At 45.3% G+C, this 18,333-nt stretch overlaps 1 protein-coding gene across 1 annotated transcript in view; it reads right to left on the bottom strand.

Annotated features, from left to right (window-relative positions):
- Positions 1–18,333, bottom strand: part of Gldc (glycine decarboxylase) — an 83,002-nt gene that overhangs the window by 21,906 nt on the left and 42,763 nt on the right. The window contains exons 13-18 of the mRNA XM_021151450.3: positions 18,016–18,100; positions 17,804–17,845; positions 15,987–16,129; positions 8,732–8,807; positions 3,353–3,478; positions 1,238–1,387 (exon numbers count right to left, since the gene is read on the bottom strand). Coding sequence (XP_021007109.1) covers positions 1,238–1,387; positions 3,353–3,478; positions 8,732–8,807; positions 15,987–16,129; positions 17,804–17,845; positions 18,016–18,100 — 622 coding nt within the window. The remainder of the gene's footprint in view (positions 1–1,237; positions 1,388–3,352; positions 3,479–8,731; positions 8,808–15,986; positions 16,130–17,803; positions 17,846–18,015; positions 18,101–18,333) is intronic.

Genomic DNA, 18,333 nt, shown 5'->3' with positions numbered 1-18,333 from the left:
CCCACGGAAATAGGTTTTTTCTTTAGCCCTAGGAACTTAGGCAGAACTATTGAACATAGATAATCTTTCTGCCACAGGCCACCCCTTTTTTATTTTTTTATTTTTGTTATCTAATGGGGGGAAATGTGGTCTCCCTTCCCCCAGCCTGGAACCTGCCTGCTCTAGGGTGGAGCTACCGGCTCATTCGTCCTGCCACGCCCACTGCTGGAACCTGACTCTGCTGCCTGGAGGCACACACGTGTTCGTCCTGCTACTGGACCCTGGATTACTTGGCGGGAAATTGGGTTCCCTCCCCCTTCCTTTATAAACTGAGTGTTTGGAAATATTAAATTGAGCCTCGATCAGAATCTGTTTGTCCTGGCTTCATTCTTTTCTTCCGCCCCGTCTAGATTCCTCTCTTTGCAGGGAACTGCCATTCTCAGTTGAACCGTTCGTGTTGTGGACCGCAGGCGGGCCGCAACAGGTCAGCACCACCTTCCCTGGCCAGTTCAAGGCTGGGTATTTATTATGTGCACCTAGACTCGGGGTCCTAGAGGATGCTGGGCTGAGGAGGAGGGAGTGAGGCTGCCAATTTTCCTGGGACAATCCAGATACCCAGCTGCACTATTCAACTGCTAATCCTGCTGCCGAGATGACGGTGAAAAGACACATTTGCTACTGAAGCAGAACATGATCCCTGGACTGCACTTATGAATCAAACGAAGAAAGGAAAAAGTTAAGGAGGCAGTTGTTCACGTCACACAGACCGGCAGTCACTCCTGCAACCCAGGAAGCCAGGACTGAATCCCTGGAGGTCCTGATGATGTTAAAAACCCCAGGTAAAGTGGGCCATGGGAACTGAGCATCTAGCAATGGCTGCCCAGAACTTGGTTCTAAAACTCTAGGGAACTGAGAACTTGCTCGGTCATGTCCCCAGAGGAATGGCACTCATGACAATATAAACTGCTTGGTTTCACAATAAAATTAACCTTTAAAAAATTTTAAAAAATGGGGGTTGGCGAGATGGCTCAGTGGTTAAGAGCGCCAACTGCTTTTCTGAAGGTCCCGAGTTCAAATCCCAGCAACCACATGGTGGCTCACAAGCATCCGTAACGAAATCTGATGCCTTCTTCTGGAGTATCTGAGGACAGCTACAGTGTACTTACATATAATAAATAAATAAATCTTTTAAAAAAATTTTAAAAATAATAAAAAATAAATCTATATTTGTTTCCAAACGGGCACTAAGTATCTGCACCTGGGCATTCATGTTCGCCCCGTCGAGGTAGACCTGTCCTCCGTGCTGGTGAATCAGGGCGCACACATCGCCGATATTCTCTTCAAACACACCATTGGTAGATGGATACGTGATCATGATGGCTGCCAGGTTTTCCTTGTGTTGGTCCACCTGTGGAGAGAGGGAAATGAGGAGAGGCGGTGATCTATCTGATCCTTTCTCAGCCAAGACTTCGCTTTTTATTTTCTAGGATGAGGGAAGGTAAAATCTTGATATTTGAATTCTTGACAATATCTCAGTCTACAACTGTGGTTGTTGCACAACCAAATGGTCCTTTATAAATCACCCCAAAGCAGCAGCAAAGCGCTTTTAGGATAAAGACATCAGGCTTTGGATATGGCTCAGGTGACAGAGGGCGTGACTAGCATGCACAGAGAGAGCCCCAGGCTTGCTCACTGTACCAATTAAGAGCAGTACGTGCCAATAACGATAGCACAGAGTAAACAGAGCTATCCTTGGGTAGATTGTAACCATTGGTTACATGAGACTGCGGCTCAACAAATTAAGCCAAAGTCAATAGGCTGCTCAGAAGATTTTTGAATAGTTGAGTCCAGTTCTGTAAAATGGTTCTGTTTTGGTTCAAACCATCTCAAAAAATGATCTTGGGCTGTTTGGATGGTGGCGGGGGTGGGGGGGTGTCTCTCTGTTCATGACTAATCTTCTAGCTAGGCTTTCTGCTCATTTTTGTTTGTTTGTTTGTTTGTTTTGCTGTACACAGTTCTACCTTCCTTCCCACAGAAGCATGATAAGTGTTACGGTTTTCATAAAAATCTCCCTCACTTCCGTTGTTTTGGAAACAGGTTTGTTTTGTTTGTTTGGCTGGTTGGTTTGGTTTGGGATTTTTTTTTTCTTGGTTCCTTGAGACAGCGTTTCATTGGGTAGCTCTGGCTGTCCTGGAACTCATTCTGTAGACCAGATGATCCTGGAAATCAGAGCTCCATCTGTCTCTGCCTCTGCCTCTGCCTTTGCCTCGCAAGTGCTGGGAATTACAGGAATGCACCACCACCACCACCAGGCTGTACTCAAACTGACTCCTAGCTTTCTGTGTAGCCAAGGATGGCTTTGAACTCCTGCCTCTCCTTTGAATTGTTGGTGTTACAAGTGTGTGTCACTGTGCCTACTCCCCACTCCCACCCCCAAGAAAGCAACTGTACATTCTACTTGGTAATTCTACTTGGTTTTTCTTGGTAAGTAAATGAGAGCAGGGGTAATAAGGGAGGAAAATCAAATCACATTCCATATATTCTATATTGGACAAGCTTAATAACTACTAGTGACCCAGAATATTTCCAGGGGGAAAAAAGGCAATGGAAAGGAAGTGGAGGGTGGAAAAGATGAATGGGGCTGTGCGTTTTCAGCATCCTTTCGAGGGTTTTTGCGTAGCTTCTCGGTACCCATGCCTAATAACCCTGACAGAATCACACCGCTATTTCACCAATTTCCCTTCTACTTAAGATGCTGCCTCCAGTCCACTGGTGGAAAACAGATACGGTTGCTAAGCAACCTCTTCCTGGAGGTTGAGAGATTGGGAGTGGGGGTTGGTGTTGGAGGGAACAGGGGAGGCTTACAAAATCCGCATGTGTGCTTTAATTCCCAGTGCAACTGTGACTGTCTGAACGTGAATGGAGAAATCTGAGGGCTGACAGGGAAGCAGGCCCTGCCTTCATACCATGGTATCACAATAAATATTTCATTTGTTATAGTCCAAGTGGAAGAATCAGGGCTGAGGGTGTCCGTGAAAAGACCCTTCACTCTGTGAGGCAGGGAGGGGGATGGGAGACACCCTCCACAGGGTTTTAATTGGGGACCAAAAATAAAATTGCTTTTTATTTTTCTCTTTCCCTTAATGATGGTTAGGTTTTTTAGCTTCGTACTCTTTCCCTACAGACCCATTTAGAGAAGGGATCAATGTCTTTCATTACACACAAGAGTAGACAAAGTTGACACTGTCCATCGATTTCACACCCCTCCATCCCCACCTCTGACCTCCCCAGGCCCCTCCCTAACCATGACATCACCATCATCTATCCCTTCCCAGCCCAGAGCGCTCCAATCTCTGTCGGGGAGGGTGAGTACCATGGCCTTGAGGTGAGCCACATCGATGTTCCCGTATCTGTCCACCTCCACAGGCTGGATCTTCATGCCCGCCATGTAAGCACTTGCTGGATTCGTTCCATGTGCTGACTTAGGAATGAGACAGACCTTGCACGCACAAGGGAAGGAGGCAGAAAAGGAGAAAGAAATAGAAAAAAATAATCACCAGGATACTTCAAATTAGAGAAAAGCCTCCTAGCATGACTGTCTATGACACACATTAGGTACCACATGTTTTCACTAAAACTGGTGCCTTGAAATCCGTGGTCATTAGTGTTGTTACTGCAAAAGCAATGTCCTGAAGGGGAATTTCCGTTTGAATCCCCAAAGACATCAGAATGCCTTTGCCTAACCCAGGGCACGAAAGCCAGGCCCGTGCCCTTTCTAACCTCATCTTACACATAGCATATAGAAAGCACCTTCTTAACAACAAGAGGTTGCAAGTTGATCTCTAGGACTCCAACCCCACAACTTCAGGGCTGCTGTTGGCTGAACCAGGACCGATGGCAATGACAGACACACCCAGGGCCTCCCTAGGCCAACACAACTGTGTCAACACTGACTAAGTCCTTACTCGGCTATAAATGATTGGTGTGAGGACCAAACACTCTGCAAGGAGAGTGATCAGCACCTGCCCTGTGCTCACGTGACTCAGAGAAATAATACCCAGGATCCACAGTGCGGAAGGTGACTGACAAATGGGACACGGCTTCACTGGAAAAAAAAAAAAAATCGAGGGACCATGTCTCTCAAGACCACAGACGACACTGTAACCAAAAGACCTGTTGGATTTGGTTTGGGATTTGAGTGCTGGGATGAATGAACCCAGGTCCTTGGTCACGTCTGGCGACTCCTCTTTCACTGAGCTGCATCCTCAATGGGGTCGGGGAGGGGGAAAGATACAAAGCATGGCACCCAGGTCCTCATGCAGGCCAGGAAAGCCAATGCCCACCCTTGAGCGGCAGCCCCCCAAACTTTGCTGGGTATGGTAGGGGCAGAGCTGCAAGCCCAGGTTCTCACTGGTTCCCCCACATCAGGAATGGTGACTACAGGAAACTTGCAGTTTGGATCTCAGAGAGAAACAGCACAAGAGAGGACAGGACAGAAGTTTCCTGATAGAACTCAAATAATCTCCTACCCTAAAAAAAAAAAAAAAATCACAGAACCATTATGGCATCTCCTCTGGAGAGGGGTTATAAAAATGGGCTTCCGGAGGAAAAATGCAGCTTTTAGATGATTCCTCCAAAACAGAGGATGACTGAAGAAAAGCGTGACTGTCTCCAGATGCAGAGACCCACAGCCAAACATCAGGCAGAGCTGGGGGAGTAGCGTGGAGGTGTAGAGGGATAGGATTAATCAAGCCAGAGGGGGTCTGAGACACCACAGAGTCAACTAGTCAACTAACCATGGGGACCTGAGGGGCTGAGCTTAGGGTCCCTACACATTTGTAGTCTATGTGCAGCCTGATCTTCAGGTGGGTCCCTTAACAATTGGAGCAGGGACTGTCTCTGACTCTGCTGCCTGTCATTGGATTCCCTTCCCCTAGATAGGCTGCCTGGTCAGGCCTTGCTGGGAGAGTCCTGCTGTAACTTGATGTGCCAGAGCACAGTGGTACCCAAGGGTGGCTTCCCCTTCTCTGAAGAATAGGGGAGTGGGTAATGGGGGAAGGGATTTATAAGAGTGAGACTGGGAGGAAAGGAGGGACGGTGGGGGATGGGGGGAGGTGTGTGACTGGGATGTAAAGTGAATAAATGAATAAGTTAGTGAGGAAAAAAACCACATGCATGCAAACACACACAAGCCCACATATACACGCACACAGATATACTCAAACATACACACATGAACACACTCACACAGAATGGAGGATAAGGCCGGATGGTTCGGCAGTTAAGAGTAGATATACTCTCAAAGACTGCTTGAGTTCGTTCCCTTCCTGTCTACTCTGTGGGCACCTGCACTCGCACATACATAAACACCATGCCATCCTCTAGCTACAGAGGGAGCAAGAATTTTTTGGGATGTTTAGCCGGGCGTGGTGGCGCAGGCCTTTAATCCCAGCACTTGGAGGCTGAGTTGGTGGATTTCTGAGTTCAAGGCCAGCCTGGTCTACACAGAGAAACCCTATCTCCAAAAACCAAACCAAACAAACAAACAAACAAAAAACAAAGAAGAGGACCTGTACCCAGGAGGAAGGTGGCCTTCGGAGATGAGAGAGGCAACAGTTCCTCCCTAGCTCCACAGAGAAAGAAAGGCATCTGCCAGCACCAGGAAGACAGTTTCTGATTCTGCCCTCCAGCTTTAAGACAGTCCCTGAGTGCTGTCACAAGACACTGAATTTACAGCCATTTGTTAAAGCAGCCATGGGAATCAATTGCACCCTGGAACCGTGGAGACGGGCGCTGTAGACACTCTTAAGAGTCCGGGGAGATTGGACAACTTTAAGCTGCTTTCACCCTAAAGTTAATTTCCTCTCACTTTAAAATCACAGTGTTCTGCTGGACACAGAAGTATCAGGACCCAGGACTGATGTACTGGATTCTCTCAGGTGAATCCAACCATGGTACATAGTTTATATCTCCTTTAGGGGGATGCTCTATCCTAACTTCCAGGAAGCCTGTATAGAAGCCCAGACTTCATCCGCAGAGAATTACTGATGGTATCACAGATTAAAACGAACGTATTTTCCAGAGATTAAAACCCAGCAAAAGCTATGACTGCCTCAGACATTCAGGAAGAGAAATGGTTCTCAAAATTTAATTTTTTTTAAAGGCGTAGATGTGTTGATGTGAGAGCCCAGTGTTCTGTCTTTCTACAGGAATCTCAGCCTCTCGTCAGAACATTTGAGTTGAAGTTTGACCAGCAAAGTGAAAAGCAGAATTATAGAGTGCTTTATGCCTGGCACATGGTGATTGCTAAATGTTTGTTAAATAATTCAATTTTTTTTTTCAAATGAAGCTGATGAATCAAAAACTTGGGCCTTCTATTTCAGGAGCCTCTGAAGCTGACCCAAAGCGATTGTGAAGTCATCATATCCAAAACCTGCTGGAGGGTAGAGACCATGAGGAACCTGGGCGGTTCTGTACTGAGCTCCATTAGAGCCTATGGTGTGGGAGCAGCTGCCTTAGACATCACTAATGTGGAAAATCTTCCCTGGTTATTTGAATAAGTCATTCTCTTCTCTAAAAATGGGCTAAAATTAAAGCTGTTTGTCTAGAAGGCAGTCAGTGTTTCCAGACTGCCGGATTCTGTCCATGTTTCTGAGCTCAGCAGCTAGGAGGGCTTCCCTGCCTTCCTGTTCTACTGTCTAGAATTGCAGAATCCTGCACTTCCATATGGAATGGCCTCTCACCACAGTGTGCTAGCAGTGTGCACAGTGGTGCCGGCGAAGATATCATACCCGGGGATGGGGAGTGGAGGAGGAGGAGGAAGAGGAGGAGGACTGGGATGTTCAGAGAGGGAGCAAGAGCCACCAATAGCCAATCACCTAATTCAGAAGATCTCTCATCTGGAGTGTCTGGCTTGGTCCCCAACTCCTGTATCAAAGCAACTATTTTCTGGTGTCAGAATGAGGAGATAGGTAAATACTGAGGATTGGGAAGGACCAGAGAGTGGAAAAAAACCTAAGTTCTGGCTGGCTCATTATCATTGCTTGGTCCTGGGCCTGCCACAGACTAATGTGGTTTGGGTGCAGTGGTTCTCAACCTGTGTATTGTGAGCCCTTTAGCAACCCTCTATGTCCACCAATATTTACATCACGATTTATAACAGCAGTAAAATTTCATTTACAAAGTAGCACCATAAATAAGTGTATGGTTGGAGTCACCACAACACGAGGAGCTGTGTTACGAGGTCACAGCTTTAGGAGGGTTTGAGATCCACTGGTTTGATGGCTTCTCTGGCCATCAATGGCTGTGCAGTGTGAATGGTCTCACAGCAAGACCTGCCCCTTGTTCAGGTTCTCAACTGAACAACCGTAAAGAGGCAAGGACAAGGAACTTCAAGGCTTACAGGTATTTGAGACCCATGAAGGAACAAGGAGTGGGCCATGTGGTGTCTGTCCCCCCCCCCCCCCTGCACATCTTAGCTACATAGTCCCCTTTCTGATTTTATGAATCTCAAGAACAGGCATAGATCTAAACTACCCTTTCCTTATAAAGGTAAGAGATGAAGGTCGCCGGGCGTGGTGGCGCACGCCTTTAATCCCAGCACTCCGGAGGCAGAGGCAGGCGGATTTCTGAGTTCGAGGCCAGCCTGGTCTACAAAGTGAGTTCCAGGACAGCCAGGGCTATACAGAGAAACCCTGTCTCCAAAAATCAAAAAAAAAAAAAAAAACAAACAAAAAAAACAAAACAAAAAAAACAAAAAAAAAAAAGATGAAGGTCACATGAAACCAAGTGAATAAATCCACATTGGCCTGTCTGTCTACTGTATCACCAGGTCTCTCTGGCTGCTACACTCTCCCTATGCTTGCCCAGGGCTCAGTAATTTCTGATTTTACAAATAGCATATTTCAGAAATTGTTAAAAATCATTTCAGGGCTGGAGAGATGGTTCAGCACCTGACTGCGCCAGGTGGTGGTGGCGCACACCTTTAATCCCAGCACTTGGGAGGCTGAGGCAGGCAGATTTCTGAGTTCCAGGCCAGCCTGGTCTACAAAGTGAGTTCCAGGACAGCCAGGGCTACACAGAGAAACCCTGTCTCAACCCCACCCCCACCCCCCCCGCCCACCACCAAAAAAAAAAAAAAAAAGAAGAAGAAAAAAAAGCACTGACTGCTCTTGCAAAGGTCCTGAGTTCAATTCCCAGCAACCATATGGTGGCTCACAACCATCTGTAATGGGGTCTGATGCCCTCTTCTGGTGTCTCTGAAAGCAGCTACAGTGCACTCACATACATAAAATAAATAAACATTTTTTAAAAGTCAGTTCAAATGATAGCTATGGTAGAATACATTTGTGAACCCAGCACTTAGGGTATTGAGACAAAACAATTGCATTGTTCAAATCTAGCCTGAACTATGTACTGAGACGCTACCTCAACTAATATACAAACATATCCGAACATCAAAACAAGTGGAGCGTGTGCACAGAAAGACAATATCGGCATCTGGGGAGATGGAGGCAGGAGGCTGGGTAAGGAGTTCAAGGCACAAAAGCCTTTTATTTCTGAATGTTTTCTGTCACCGTGATTATGTCGGATGTCTTTGATGATCACGTGGCAGAAAAGGGTTTCTTGATTATATGTTTCCCTGTCCACTTCCACCATGGCTGGAAAGGTGGGTCCCACAGAACAAAAGGGACTCTGAGATCCGAGCCTGCAACCTCTCCCAGGGAGGGACCACCTGCCCATGCTCACTCACTGTTCTGTGTCTCTCTCCTTTCTGGTCTAAGTACGCTCTGATGGTGGCCAGTCCGGCGTACTCCCCCTGCGCTCCGCTGCAAAGACAAGAAGAGAAGAGTCAGGCTTGTGGGCTCCAGGCTTTCCCCGTGTTCATTTAGGATTTATCAGACACTGACTATACATTAAGCAGCCATGGTCCAGGTTCCTATCATATGGCATCTTTATAGAAAGAAGATTAACAGGTTAGCACCAACTAAAGGTAAGCCATGCTTATCAGCTCAGGACCTTCGAATCAACCTGGTCTTACTAGGGGGAATTTGACTGGCTTTAAAAAAATTGTGGGAATATTAAGGAACCCATTGTCTGGGTTTTTACCAGGGGGAAATTAGAAATTATAAGAAGATATAAGGATCAGTTTGTGGCAAGTCTTATTCCTAAACACACCCAGCACTCAACAAACCCCTCTATGCTGAACTAAGCAATTGTGAAACCATTACCAGGGTCACGTTTTATCAGCTCAAACCAATGAGTCTATTTCAGAGGAAAGAAGTCTTAAAAATGTGACTGCAGCGTAATGATCACACCTAGAAAAATAAGCTTTTTCCAATACCATCAAATATTGAGTCATGCAAAGGCCACGCTATCGCCATGGAAACTTTCCATTCCAATCACACATTGTTCCTGCCCTTTGAATGTGTGGCTGCTAGAAGCCTGCCATTATCTTGCAGGCACCACTTTGAGAGCATGCTTAATGACTAATGCTCCTGTGAGCAAAGCTGAGACGACTGCAAATGGGTCAGAGTTCTCATTCTCCATGAAGCAGAGAAGGGGAAGTGAGAGTAACAGGGCTCTCTGCCTCTCTGCCTCCTTCACAGAGCCTTGTTCTCCATGCTACAGAAGCCAAAAGTGCCAGCACACTTAACGCCTTTTATTTCAAGAACAAGGAAATGAACGCCGTACGTTGAAAATCACTATCCCCTCTCATTACGTGGTCCCCTGCTGCTCTATCATCTATTAAATGGGGAATTAAAAAACCATGCAGATGTTCTGAATGGTGAGGAAATCCACACCAAGACTGAATCATCCCAATCAACAAGGCCAACTCTATGAGCCCTCCCAAAGCCGACTTAGTCAGGGTGACCCTAGCTCGGTCCTATGGCTATGATCTACCACCCTCCAGCTGTCCAGACCATCCCTGAACCATATCAAGCCAATTCTCATCCTGGAGTTTTCCACACAGGTCCTTGTGCTGAGATAGTACCTTCAGCTCCTAATGTGATTGACTTATTTTCACTAAGTAGGCCCCAAAGAGGCTGGCTATTTCCAAAAGCAAGGTTCTTGTCCACTTTATTTTTAATTTATTTTTCATGCCACGAACACAAATTAAAAAAAAAAAAAAGAGGATATATAATAAACACTGACTGTTGAATGAGTGACCTTCCTCCAGCAAACTCTTATTGCAGGTGCTAGAGAGAGTTCAGCCATCAAGGGTATTTCTGCTCTTTCCAGAGGACGGTTCAGATCCCAGAACCCATGCTGAGCATCTCAGAACTGCCAGAAACACCAGTCATGAGAACCTGATGCCTTCTTCTGACTTTTTTGGGTGGACGCAAACACACACACACACCAATTTTAAGAACCTTATTGCATTTTACCTTACGTGCTCATGTGATCCAAGATCAGCCCGTGCATCTACTGTACATTAAAAGTTACTGCAATGTTCATGCTATGTGCCTGCCTTATCTCAACAAGCTAGACTCGTGGTTCTGTGCATTTCCCACAAGGGACCTAAGGAACGAAGTGGCTCGGAAAGAAATGCTTAGGAGGGCTGGTGAGATGGCTCAGTGGGTAAGAGCACCCGACTGCTCTTCTGAAGGTCTGGAGTTCAAATCCCAGCAACTACATGGTGGCTCACAACCATCCGTAACGAGATCTGACTCCCTCTCCTGGAGTGTCTGAAGACAGCTACAGTGTACTTACATATAATAAATAAATAAATAAATCTTAAAAAAAAAAAAGAAAAAGAAATGCTTAGGAGATTTGCTGGGAATTGAAATTCTATCCTTCACCCCTGACAATTCACACACAAGCCTTTCTTCCCCCTTGTAGTAAGGGACTTTAAAAATGTGCAGTGACACTCCTATTCCTGAAGATAACTGTCTTAGTTAGGGTTTCCACTGCTGTGAAGAGACGCCATGACCCAGGCATGGCTTACAGGTTTAGAGGTTGAGCCCATTATCATCATGGCAAAAAGCATGGCAATGCAGGCAGATGTGCTGCTGGAGAAGCTAAGAGTTCTACATCTTGATCTAAAGGTAACCAGGAAGGGTCTATCTCCCAAGCAGCTAGGAGGAGGGTCTCAAAGTCTTCCCCCAGTGATAGACTTCTTCCAACAAGGCCACACTTCCTAATAGTGCCACTCCCTGGGCCAAGCATATTCAAACCAACACAATAATCAACAGCTGTCTAATTGGACTTCAGCCTGCCCAACAGAAGCAAATCAAGCCAGATACTGGAAACCTAGCCAACCACACACGGATAGTAAGATCAAGGATCTTGGAGAACCCACTATAAACCACGTTACCAAAACCCAAGCAAAATTCCTAACTGCATTCTGAACACTTCTCCTTACAACCCAGATACGCGTAGCCTTCATCTCTTAACAAAGAAACTCCTCTTTGTGCAGATGGAGGCCATTGAAGAAAACCATAACTTGTCCAAATGCAGAGAATAAATGATCTTGGGGTGCCTAGTGAAGACATCTACAATACAATTCCTAACCTAACACTGGGAACAATGAAGAAGACATGGGCAGAAACAAAACTCCTGTGAGACCGTGTCTCCAAAAAATGACACTTCAACCATATGGCTATCTAAACATGAGATGAACAATGACGACACCAATAGCCATGCTAACAGGGTAGAGGGGAATCTCATGAGGCTCCACCCCTTGGCAGAGAACAGGTAAGTAGCCTTCGCTAGGGATGAACCCTTGCTAGTTATCCAACAAAGTGGCAGCTGTAAAGTCTTACACAAGTAATACCAATGGACTCATCAGATCGCGTGTGTGTGTGTGTGTGTGTGTGTGTGTGAGTGACAATGAAAGAAAAAACAGGCCATGAATTGGGAGAGCAAGAGGGTGTGGAAGGAGTTGGAGGGAGGTAAGGTGGGGAGATGGTATAGATATTTTATATTTGCCCCTAACTTGTTCTCATACCATCCATTCACCTTGCCTTATGGCAGGTATGGATTGACATTGAAAGACACTGGGAATGGTGGGAGGGGCCAGGGGGTTAAAGCTGGGCTTGCTGCCAATCATGATGACCTGAGTTTGATCCCTGGGGCTCACATGAAGGAAGGAAAGAGTGACTCCCATGACTTGTCTCACACAAATCACATGGCACATGTATCCACACACATGCACTCTCTCACACACAAATGAACAAATAAATTGGTTTTTATTGTTGTTGCTGTTGTCGTTTTGTGTGTGTGTGTATGTGATTTAGAATATGCTTTCTGGACAGAAGCGCCAGCAATCCAACAGGAGAACGGTACAGGAAAGGTGGAACATGCTGACTAGCTTCTGCCTTAGATCTCTTAATATCAACTGTTCTTTTTCCAAACACTAAATATGTTTGGATACCGTGTGAAGCTCACTTCGGAGAGATCATTAAATAAGGATATTGGTGCCACCTGTTGGTGGAAAAGGATTATGAAAAAATGCTTATCTGTATAAACCAGCTGGGGACCAGCAGAAAAGTATTGCTGTGAAGGGAACTTAAGGCAGGGGCCTTCCACCTATTTGAAATGAAGGGGCGATGGTGCAGGGCTGTACGGTGGCCTGCAGGGAGATGCCGAGGGACAGTGGGCCGCAGACCCACTGGGTGAGCAGTGGAGTGAACTGTCTCACCATCACTCAGAGGAAGGAGCGCTTGGCGGTGAATTTCACTGTTCACCTCATAATATTAGGAAACTACTGGATGATTTCATCTAAAACTAGTACTTATTCTTCAAAGAATCCCCAAGAAATTCAATGCTATCAGATGGAACCAGAATAACCAGTCAAGAACCAACAAGCTGACAAGAGGCCGTAGTAGTCTATGGCCAACTCCAGCCTCCCCATCTGGGTGCACAAGCACAGCTAGACAATATGAATTGGAAAAAAAAAAAAAAAAGCTAAATAAAAAACAACATTGAGAAAGTACCCAAGGAACTAAAGGGATCTGCAACCCTATAGGTGGAACAACATTATGAACTAACTAGTACCCCGGAGCTCGTGTCTCTAGCTGCATATGTATCAAAAGATGGCCTAGTCAGCCATCACTGGAAAGAGAGGCCCATTGGATTTGCAAACTTTATATGCCCCAGTACAGGGGAACGCCAGGGCAGTGGGAGTGGGTGGGTAGGGGAGTGGGGGGAGGGTATGGGGGACTTTTGGGATAGCATTGGAAATGTAAATGAGAAAAATACCTAATAAAATTATTTTTTAAAAAAAGAACTTGAAAAAACAACAACAAAAAACAAAACAACATTGCACACCAACAGCCAAAGTTTCCTTTGTAGAGCAAACATTTATGGGCAAAGCTCTGTGTGTGTGTGTGTGTGTGTGTCTGTCTGTCTGTCTGTTTGTTTGTGGGAACCCTCCTGCCAGGAATCATAGGTGAAAAGACTGAATTTAGAAGTGCCTCACTCAGCTGGGCAGTGGTGGCGCATGCCTGTAATCCCAGCACTTGGGAGGCAGAGGCAGGCGGATTTCTGAGTTCGAGGCCAGCCTGGTCTACAAAGTGAGTTCCAGGACAGCCAGGGCTATACAGAGAAACCCTGTCTCGAAAAAACAAAAACAAAAAACCAAACCAAACCCAAAACAAAACAAAAAAGAAGTGCCTGCCTCAAATTCAGCTTAGTTTCATCTAGGTTTGTGTATTTAATCCTCCCTTGTGCCTAAAGAAGAACACGATGTCTAATTTCACGACATCAGAGAAATGTGGTAAATGAGGAGTATCTGGAGACAGGTTTCACCGGAGCCAATTATTTCTTATGAGAAATATTTCCACATATTTTGCACATGTGCGCGCACACACAGACAGACAGACACACACACACACGCACAGAGCAACACAGAACTCAGGAGTGGAGAACACTCTTGAGTTTCAGCTGTCCCCAGATCTCCCCCTGACGACATGTTGCCCAGACTGAGACTGGTTTTGAACTCCTGATCCCCCTACCTCTGTCTCCTAGTGCTGGGATCCTGGGAGTGCAACACCATGGCCGACTTTGCATTTTGTCTTTGTACAAAATGGTTGAGGCTTAACTGCTGTGGTAAACTGCACCCTTAGAATACTTGAGACCCTCAGTCAAACCCCAAAATGACAATAAGGCAGGCAAGGTACCCCACAGCTTTAACCCCAGAACTTGGAAGGCAGAGGCACATAGAACTTTGTGAGACTGAGGCCAACCTGGTCTACATATTGAGTCTCTAGGCCAGCCAGTACTACATAGTGACTAATTGTCTCAATTAATTAATTATTAATTATTAATTAATTAATCAATCAGAGAGTTAAAAATAGTCCCTAAAGGAAAGATCATATGGACTCTTAACAACTAAACAGCTGAAGGTAGTTTGGTGGCTCAGGCCCTATAATCTCAGCACCAGGGAGATTGAGTTGGGAGAATTGCTATGAACTTGAGGCCAGCATAAGCTACAGAGTAACATCTTGTCTTGATTTAAAGACAAAGACAAAGAAACAGCAGCAGATTGTAAGGACTCTGTCTCACCTCCCATCTTGCCACCGAGCCCTGGGTTGCTACCACTTCTTCAAAGCCTGCTCAACAGGCACTTTTTCACTCACTGAGCCATCTCCCCTGCCCACTTGAACTCTCATTTGTCAAAAGCAACTGTCTTGGTTAGGGTTACTATGACTGTGATGAAAACATGACCGAAAACAAATTGGGGAGAAGGGAGTTTGTTGGGTTTACAATTCTACATCACTGTTAAATCAGGATAAGATCTCAAAAAAGGCAGGAATCTGGAGGCCATGGGGGGCTGCTGCTTATGGGCTTGCTCACCCATGGCTTGCTCAGCCCACTTTCATATAGAACCCAGGACCACTAAGCCCAGAGGCCAGCATAAGCTACAGAGTAAGATCACCTTGTCTTTTACTTTATGTGTCCCTAGAAGATACACTTCTTGTTTCTGGCTGCTTTAAACATTGTATCATAATTCTGAACCAAAAGTTTCTAGATTGTATTTGGTGTGTGCTATGGAGTGAGTTTAAGAATGGCAGAGAGAGTTTTGGAAACAAATTGAAGCAAGCCACACTGAGCTTAATGGTAAAGGCAAAGGCAATTAAATATTAGACTCTTTTCCTTGCCAGACTATTAATGTCTTTGGGGTTGATGCTTTATGCAAATAAGTGGAAAAAACAAAAATTAAACAAACAAACAAACAAAAATGGGAAAAACCCCACTACATAGTCTTGGCTGGCCTGGAATTAACCATGTAGAACCATGCTGGTATCAAATTCACAGAGATCCATCTACGTCTGCCTGCTAAATACTATGATTATAGATGTATGTCACCATGCCCAGCAGGGATAAACTACTTGATGTTTTGCATTTAAGATCTAAATATCCCAGGGAAACAGAGAAACCAGTGATGACTTTCTTAATATTAAGGAAGGTTTACATGTCAAAATTTATAGTTATTATGCTCACTTCTGTAAATAATTCATCTTAATTGAAGCACCACGGTTTACTTTCAGAGATTCCGGGATAAAATGGGAAGCTGGACTTGAAACATTTGTAATTTTGCATGGTTTGGAACATTTCCCTTTGAATCCAGGTACCATGCTATCTCTAAGGAGGCCCAAGGAAAAGCACGAGGAGGCTCATACAATGGGAAACCAAGGTCCTATTCAACATTCCTAATTTCTCTCCCAGCCCACAAATGATCACCAAATTTATATCTATGTAAATGAAGCCACTTTGGAAGTCTGGTCATACCCCTCCAGCAGAATCTAAATGCCCAGTCAACTCAGAATGATAAATGGTAATAAATGATAAAACTAGACTATAGGATCTGGATTCAATTCCCAGCAGCCACATGGCAGCTCACAACTCCAGTTCCAAGGGATCTCATACCCTCACACCAATACATATAAAATAAAATTAAATAATTTTCTTTTTAAAAATAGGCTACACTAAAAGAATACTTTGCCCTTGAGTGTGGGTATTGTACAGCTGCCAACCAGAGGGAACGCACCGCAGTCTCTTACCTGTTTGGCTGGAATGAGACTCGGTCGTAACCCGTGATCTCACACAGATCCTTCTCGAGCTCTTGGAAAAGCTGTTGGTATCCCTGGGCTTGGTCCAGCGGCACAAAGGGGTGGATGTTGGCAAATTCTCTCCAGGTGATGGGCTGTAGAGCACGAAGAGGAAAATAAGCATGCGTGTGGTGTAAGGGGAACAAGGATTCTGATGCTGGGGATGACAATACACCATCACCAAGAATGGTACCAAGGAGCCAGGGGCTCTCAAGGCATTCAGAATACACACTTGGTTTCTCTGCACAACCCAAGGAGAGAAGAACTATTACGGTTTACACTGTACAAGCGGGACACAAAAGCCACGAAGAAAACTGCCACAGAAACACTATTCTACCTATCCAGGAGCAAATAGGTCCCAAAGTAGACGGCCATCCATGAAGCAGACAGTTTGGGCATGACTTACACATATGTATACATATTATTTTTTCACTGAGCAGAACAAGCCAAGGACAGAAATATAAACAGGAGAGACCCTTCCTAACCCAGTCCAGAGTCAGTTCCTTTGCCCGAGATGGCTTGCAACATCGGGAGAATCCCAAGAAATAAAGGGAATGAATTAACTCTGTTGTAATGATCTAGATCTTATAAGGATCTATCGCAACACCATGTCAATCAAATTTCTGTTGACACAGAGAATAAACTTAAGCCTTCAGTTTCACCCTCTGACATTGTGAATGGATTTCTAGAAGGAGGGATATGCTCGTTTGTCTGTTTGGTTTTTGAAATGTGAACTCAAGGCCCTGCCTTTGCTCTTCAGTGCTGGGATCTCAGGCACGCGCCTGTCAATTTGTCTTTGTTGCTGTAACTAAGAAGGAAATCAGAGCCCTTGAGTGCCAGGCCAGGTGTTTACCACCGAGGCAGCCTCCAGCACGTGCTTAATCTTCTTACATCTACCTCTGAGGCTCACTACAAACTAATACAAAGTCAGAGTTTTTTAAAGTCCAGATTTAAAAAAAGACTAGTCACCTAATTATTTTAATTAAAAAAATAAAGTTGAAGAGTTGGTAAGATGGCTCAGTGATGAAGTTGCTTGTCGCAGAGCCTTTATGGCCTTGCTTTGACCCCTGGGACCCATACATAGGCGAGAACCACTGTACTGTGCAAGTGTATGCACACGCATGCACGCACACACAACACACACACGCACACACACACACACACACACACACACACACACCACATACTAAACAGAATGGTAAGATAGTAGTAATAGTGACCACTTTACATAGCTGCGCATGGTGGACAAGCTTATAGACCCAGCTACTTGGGATGCTGAGCCAGGAAGATAGCTTGTATCAATGGCTTTAAAAATATCCGGGAGATAAACTTTGTCAATAATTTGTCTATAAATTTTGCTGTTTTGCTTTGGTTTTTGAGGCAGAGTTTGTCTGTATAGCCTTGGCTGTCCTGAATTCACTTTTTAGACCAAGTTAGCCCTAAACTTATAGATCTGCCTGCCCCTGCGTCCAGACTGTGCTGAGATTAAAGGCATATGCCACCATACCTGGCAGGCTCTGTAATTATATATGTGTATATATATTTGCGTGTATGAGAAAGAACGTCAACACTGCTACACTCCGCTTTATCCATAAATTTAACTGATCAAGTTGTAAGAAATATCAGGGTCTCTGCCACAATTGCAGAATGACAAAGTAAAGGGTCATTAAGGCACGGAGTCACAGTCTAGGTAGGTTTTTGTCATTCGCTTCTGTACCAACTGGAAAACTGGCCCATAAATACCCTCTTAATAGATGTGACCAACTTACCGCAAGTTCGGAGGAGCTATTGAGCTTCATGGTGCAGGATCCCTTGAAGAAGCACATATAAGGAACATCCATTAGTGATTGGCTATGCCCCATCTATGAGCCTTCCCACCCCCTCGAGACCCTGCTCCTCCCCTCTTGCACTGTATAAGATATGACCCACAGGGGGAATCCGGATAGGGCTAGAAGTGAGGAGAAAGGCCACAAAGAGCTACCAGTGGGATCATGCTGTGAACGAGGGAGATGTCTTTGTTCTCCAGTTTCTTCATATACCGGACAAGATTGGTTTCTGAGTGATAGCTGTGAACATAAGACAGAAGGGTGGAGCCATTAAATTAGAGTCAGGCCAGTCCTCATACAAAATAAAGGGGTCTCGCCGACTCCGAAGACCCATTCACTCATGGATATGGAGGGGAGAGACTCTAATGGATCCCAGAGCACCCCTAGCAATGAGAGGCCACTGAGAAGAGGACACGGGGTTCCTGAGATGAACTTCATCTGTAAATTCTCCCCAGCAGATCAGAGCTCCCAGG

The sequence above is a fragment of the Mus caroli genome, unplaced genomic scaffold (genome assembly GCF_978045245.1).
Source record: "Mus caroli unplaced genomic scaffold, Mus_caroli_1 scaffold_20, whole genome shotgun sequence".
Lineage (NCBI taxonomy): Eukaryota > Metazoa > Chordata > Mammalia > Rodentia > Muridae > Mus > Mus caroli.
This window is presented reverse-complemented; position numbering and strand designations above follow the sequence as displayed.